Here is a 6329-nt window from a genome sequence, read left to right on the forward strand (position 1 = left end):
GACATGGGAGATGGAAGAGTATCTCAACGCTAACTTCCGCGGTTTTCTTTTCGATCAGGGAGGTACGTTGCACCAGCCACACTAGTTCCTTCTGCACTTGAATCTCGGGGCGAGATTCCCTTAAGGGGGGTAGGCTGTAACAACTCTACCTAAATTAAGTGCTTTTAACTATAAACCAGTGATAAATCCCTAATTAAAGAAGTGAAATGACCTTTATAACCCTAAGAAGCTCTTTTTGGAGTTTGAAATAAAGCTTGAATTTTTATATACAAACTTAAGTTTCTGCCCAAATAAGAGTTTTAAAACTTTTTAATTCAAACAACTTTTGTTAAAGACACTTTGACTAATTCGGAGCGGAAGGGAGTCAAAAACAGCAATCCAAAACTGGTTTACTAAGGAACCCTAAAAGCCTCTCGAGTCCTGGAATTCGAGTTTTCCTTCATCTTTGTAAGCTTTTATCTCACAAATTCCTATCTAAACTCAAGTCAGGGCCTGAATGAAAGTTGTAGTACCTAGAGTGTGTTCCAACTTTGTTACACAAACCGATGTCCAAATCGGGCCCGAACCTGTTCAAAACCCCGGTCGAAGTGAGGTAAAACAGTCAACTCACCCCTAATGCCTTAAAATCCTAACTCTGGGATTCCAGATTTTTGGCTAATTTTGGCATGAAATATCTTCAAATCCTTTCGCAATCTAAACCGACACCTCAAACAAAGTTCGAAGGACGTCCAGAGTTGTGCAAGTTTGTTTAAAGGAGTTTTGGAGGTTGTGTTAAAAAAAATCGGGAGAAAGATCTCCCCAAAGCTGGTCGGGCTTGCTGCCCGAAGGGAGCCTCGACGCCCGCGCGCCAGAGCACGTTCGCTCGCGCGCCGCGCGCCGCGTGGCCGCCGGCCACCGGCAGCTCGCCGGCGCCCTATTACCAGCACGACAGCGACAGGACGAGAGCCACGACGCCCAACCCGCGCCCGCGACAGGACGGGGCGAACGCCGGGCTCGCCAACCGCCGGCCGCGCGCGTGTCGCCTTCCGCCTGCCATGGCTCTGCTCTGCCAACCCCGTTCCGCCCGTCCGCCAAGAAAGCTGCCACACCCACGGCGTCCCGCGCCTCCGCCTGCTCGCCCAATCCCCACGGTAGCCCTCCGCCTCGCCCGCCCGACAGACCAGAAGCCCCAGACGCGCGCCGCCCAAGGCCAATCACCGCCGAAGACCACCCGGAGCTCCGCCTCCTCTGCCCAATGGCGCCGCTGGCCAATGGCCGCCTTGCCCGCGCACTCACCGCTCCCGGCCTTATCCCTTCCCCACCGGAGCCCCGCCTCGACCCTCCGCCCCACCACGGCTCTATAAAAGGGACCCCCTCACCGGCAATGCCACCCCTTGCCACCGCCCGCACCCGCGCCACCGCTTTCTCCTCTGTGCCGCCGCTGAGCTTCCGTGGAGCTCACCCTTTTGTGCCACCCCACACTCCGGCGACTTTGCCGCCACACTCTTAAGGAAGTTCGCCTCTCCGCTCAAGCCGCTTCTCCCAACCCACCAGCTGTCTGTTCCTACGCACGGTGCTAGAGCTTGCTAGTTGTCCACAAGAAGCTCTGCCACCGCCGGAGCACCGTCGAAGCCTCGCCACCGCCCAAGCCTTAGTGCGTACGACCTTCCACCCAAGTCTACTCCGTTTCGACCCCAAGGCTTCACCGGTAGACCTAGAGGTAAGCTGCGGACCCCTTTTGTTTCGGTTCGCCCGACCCCTTTCTGTTCGGTTCGCCCGACCCTTTCTGTTCGGTTCGCCCGACCCCTTTTCTTTCGGTTCGCCCGACCCCTTTTGTTTTGGTTCGCCCGACCCCTTTCTGTTCGGTTCGCCCGACCCCTTTTGTTTCGGTTCGCCCGACCCCTTTCTGTTCGGTTCGCCCGACCCCTTTCTGTTCGGTCGCCCAACCCCTTTTCTTTTCGTGTCACCCGATCCCTTTTCTTTTCGTCTGGCCTGACCCTGTCAGTTTCGCCGACCTTTCTCCGCCTCGCCCGAGGGCTCGGCTGTATCTTTTTCTTTGACCCAAGGGTATCGGTGAAATATTTTTGGGGATTTCTCTGTGTTGAGTCTGAGGACCTCGGTATGGTTTTTCCTTAAATCTGAGGGTCAGACCATCAGTTTCTCCAAATCCGACCCTTTTATCCTGTTCTCCACCAACTGAAGTTGGACTCCCCCACCTTTCCTGTAGCTTTGCTACAAGTGTCTGAGTTAAAACATGCGAGTGTGTTGAAATAACCATCTAAAATGTTTAACCCCTGCATTGCATTTCCGTGTAGAGTTAAATCTCGCTGACGGAACTTACGAGCTCCACCCGGCACCGGAAGAAGACCCCGCTGAGGAGCTTCACCCCTTCGAAGACGAGACCGAACCGGAGCAAGACCCCGAGGACCCACTAAATTTTCCTGAAGGCAAGCCCCGGTGCATGAATTCCCTGTTTTACTTTTATGCCACTTATTGATGCTTATGATTGTGCATTTATGTTGGTAGGAGTTGATTGGAACCGTAGATGCATGAACTTAGTACCTTGATTTGAATACTAGTTGCTAAGGTCGAGTAGTTGCAATGCTTAATAGGTCCGTAGATGCATGAACTTAGTACCTTGTGCGTTCGTGATCAAGTGTTTGAAAGTACTAATCTCATACCTAGAATGGGATGGGGAAGCCTAGTACCTGATTGAACTGGGACGTGGCATACCCTCCGGCTGTCCTTGGAACGTCGTTCCCATGGTGCATCATGTGGGTGCAAGTGCGGTCACAGTGCAGCAATAGGCCGGGACTGTGGAGCATTGCACGCCAAAGGCAGTTAACCCTGACACGTGCCTAAGGGATCGATGGGGACGGCTGACAAATGAAGTGACCCTTCGTGGTGCACAGATGTCGTGAGATTAGGTTTGCCATGCATGGTTAATAAATTCGAATCGATTCGTCTGCCTCTCACAGTTTGGGACTACTTGATCGCTATTCTGCACTGAGTAACGATGAAACATGATTATGAGATTAAGTTGATGCTTGTTAAGTAATTGCTTGGAAATCATGCTTGTTTAGTATAAGTTGCTAATCTAGACTGGATAAAGAACGTAGAACATGAGCTAAAATGTTGAAAGTAAGGACTGACTTTAGACGCTTTTGGCAAAGAAAACCCTAGAGCCAGAAAGCCTTGCATGTCTAGGTCTTGGTCGTATTTTTCCCCCGACGGGTCAGTCTTGCTGAGTATTAGTTGCTCAGCCTTGTTGTGGCTAATCTTTTTGAGGTAATGTCAATAGTTTGGTTGCTGGTACCACTTGGCCTACCCAGCTCCCTCCAGGCTGGACAGTCGAGTGGGATCCCTCCTCGGACGGCAAAGGAAGGAATTTTTGATGTCATGATCGGCTCCGTCGTGATGTCACGTATCGACGTATTGCTTCCGCTGGTTTTATTTGACTTTCGAACCTCGCATTTCGGTCTGAATTTCGAAAACTCCGATGTAATAAAATGTTGAACTATATTGTCGTGACGGAATGTTGTAACCTCTGTGCTACTCACCTTCGCGTGAGCGATGCTTCTCGATCCTGTTTATGTGGTTAATCGGATGAAATCCGACGGTCGACCAAGTTGACTTGCTTAAAGTGCATAATTGCGTGTCAGGCGACTTCAATGCATTTTAGTCAGGTTAATTTGGGCGGTTCCGCCACAACAGCAACGACACCTTCCATCATCACATCAACCACTTCTTCAAGAAGGTCATTCCCACACTTTCTCATCGTTTCCTCTAGTGCCCCGATCCTAACCAAGTGCATCCGAAAATCCAAGATAATCCTAGATTCTATCCATTCTTCAAGAATTGTCTTGGTGCCATTGATTGAACTCATATCCCCGTTTCCATATCCCCTAAGAAGCATTCTCCTTTTAGGAATAGGAAGGGCACACTAAGCATTAATGTGATGGTGGCATGTGATTTCGATCTCAACATCACTTTTATTTGTAGTGGATGGGAGGGATCAGCTAGAGATTCCAGAGTACTAAGATCGGCTATGAGCAAGGGCTTCCAGGTACCTCCAGGTAAATTCTATCTGGTTGATGGAGGGTATGCAAATACTCCATCTTTCCTCGCTCCATATTGAGGGGTTCGATACCATTTGAAAGAATTTGGAGCTGGACATCGAAGACCACAAAACTCAAAGGAGCTCTTCAACCACCGCCACGCACTACTGAGAAACCATGTCGAAAGGACTTTGGGAGTGCTTAAGAAGCGCTTCCCCATTCTCAAAGTTGCCACATTCCATACATTGGAAAATCAAGTGAAAATACCTATAGGTGCAGCCATCTTCCACAATCTAATCCGATTACTTCATGGAGATGAGGAATGGTTGGATCATCAACCAGATAATATCGATCCAACACACTTTGTTTCTTTACCCAATGGCGATCAAAACAATGACTCAGGCATTGCACAAGGCAATGCTTTGAGAGATACCATCGCCCAAGAAATGTGGGTTTAGTACCAACAACATGTAAATTAGTCTTCATGAATTAATAAGCTTGTATCATGAATAAGTTGATGAATAAGTTAATAAGCTTATATCATGAATAAGTTGATGAATAAGTTTTTTCTTTGAAAAGGATGGTTGGAAAAGGCTCCCCAAAGCTCAATGTGATTGCAAGGGGGTCGCCAAAGTTGAGTAGATTCCTGCCTACGACAATTACTACAAAAAAGAAGCCTTCTCCTAAATGCAGTGGGGCAAAAAGGAATGGAGGTTCACCACGAGGTACGGTGTTTAATGTTTCTTCATGCTTTCTTGTCAATTTTGTATTATTGATGCTATGAAATTTCTATTACTAATGCTTGACCATTGTTTATGTAGGAAAACAAAGAGCGGACTGGAACCCAACTCTTAAGAAATCACTTGTTGAAATTCTGCATGAGTATAAAGATAGTGGCTATAGAAGTGACAACGGTTGGAACACTGAAGGGTGGAACAAGATGGTGAAGGAGTTCCATCTGAGAAACAAGTCTGTCTCGTACACAAAGGCACAAATTCAAGATAAAGAATGTCAGCTTAAGAGAGACTACAAGATGCTCAAAGCGGCAAGAATGCAAAGTGGGTCAAAATGGAATGAACAAAGAAATATGGTTGAAGGATCAACAGCAATGTGGGAGAACCTCATGGTGGTAAGTTAATTTCTTGAAGTAATTCTATGGATAACCTCATAGTGATAACTTTGTATTTGATCAATGTTTTTTTTCAAATATGCAGACTTTCTCCAAAATCAAGAAGTTTCAAAACAACAAGGCAAGCTTTCCGCTCTTTGATGCTTTGGGAGCACTCTATGATGGTAAGTTCTGTATAGTAAGCTCTTTCCTAGTCAGATCTCTATGATGTAAAATAGGTGCTGGTCCTATTTCTCTGAATGCATTGTGCCAAATGTAGGTCATCTGGCTGAAGGGACATACAATTTTACTTCTATTGAGTCACAACGTGTGGAAGAGCCCCTTCAACAAATTGATGTTGTAGAGGAAGAAGCCCTACAGGAAATTCATAAGGTACATGATGAAGAGGATGAAGAAAAGGATGCAAGAGATAAAGAAGAGGAGGCAAGAAGTGGACAACGAAGAATGGCTGCATCAAGAAAGAAACCAGAAAAGGAAGGGCAAAGGCCTAGAAAGAGTGCAAAAATTGAAGCTATGATGGAGAGATTCCTTGAAATGAGGACAAAGCAAACAGAAGATGAAGCTCAACAGCTAGCAAGAGAAAATGAGCCAAAAGATAAGGAGGCTGCTAAAGGTGATGAATACTCCATCAAAAGGTGCATATCGATTATCAACACAATGGAAGTGACCAAACAGGAAAAGGCCAAAGCTTATGCAATCTTCACCAAGAGCAAAGAAAACAGAGAGACTTTTATTTGTGCTAGTGAAGAAGATGAAGAATCCGCTTTGATTTGGCTTAGGAATGTTATGCATTTATATTACTAGTGTGAATAGAACATAGAATAATAGTCTCCATTGGAAGGCCATTGGTGGTTTAGTTTGTCCTTGCTCAGATGAACTAAAAATAAAATTGCTGCGGAGCTATGCTTTTGCTAGTGATCTTTGGAATTGGCTGTGTGGTTATGCCTGTTAGTAGTGTGTAATTGCTACCTGTAGCAATATGTGCTTTTGATTGTCAACTGCTAGACATTTACAAAGGATATGATCCATCTTGTTTTATTCTGTTCTGATGTGCAGTCGAAGAAGAATCGTCTGCTGTATTGTGGCGTAGGCTTCTCAGGATGATCACCCTGATGTGCTTCGGTGTAGATGCAGGAGATGTTTACCTTCTTGGGTTCTAATTT

General features: G+C 46.7%; 1 protein-coding gene and 1 long non-coding RNA gene across 2 annotated transcripts; both read left to right on the plus strand.

The window, feature by feature from the left end:
• The first annotated feature begins 4617 nt into the window (after nucleotides 1–4617).
• On the plus strand, nucleotides 4618–5175 carry LOC111255723. Its single transcript, XM_022827150.1, has 2 exons — nucleotides 4618–4762; nucleotides 4859–5175. The coding sequence occupies exons 1-2, from the start codon at nucleotides 4618–4620 to the stop codon at nucleotides 5173–5175; spliced, it is 462 nt and encodes a 153-aa protein (XP_022682885.1).
• A 75-nt stretch (nucleotides 5176–5250) lies between these two features.
• LOC101784217 lies at nucleotides 5251–5832 on the plus strand. The gene is made up of 2 exons (XR_002677954.1): nucleotides 5251–5330; nucleotides 5426–5832. It is a non-coding gene; the product is annotated as an uncharacterized LOC101784217 (long non-coding RNA).
• Nucleotides 5833–6329: the final 497 nt, after the last annotated feature.

The sequence above is a fragment of the Setaria italica genome, chromosome V (genome assembly GCF_000263155.2).
Source record: "Setaria italica strain Yugu1 chromosome V, Setaria_italica_v2.0, whole genome shotgun sequence".
Lineage (NCBI taxonomy): Eukaryota > Viridiplantae > Streptophyta > Magnoliopsida > Poales > Poaceae > Setaria > Setaria italica.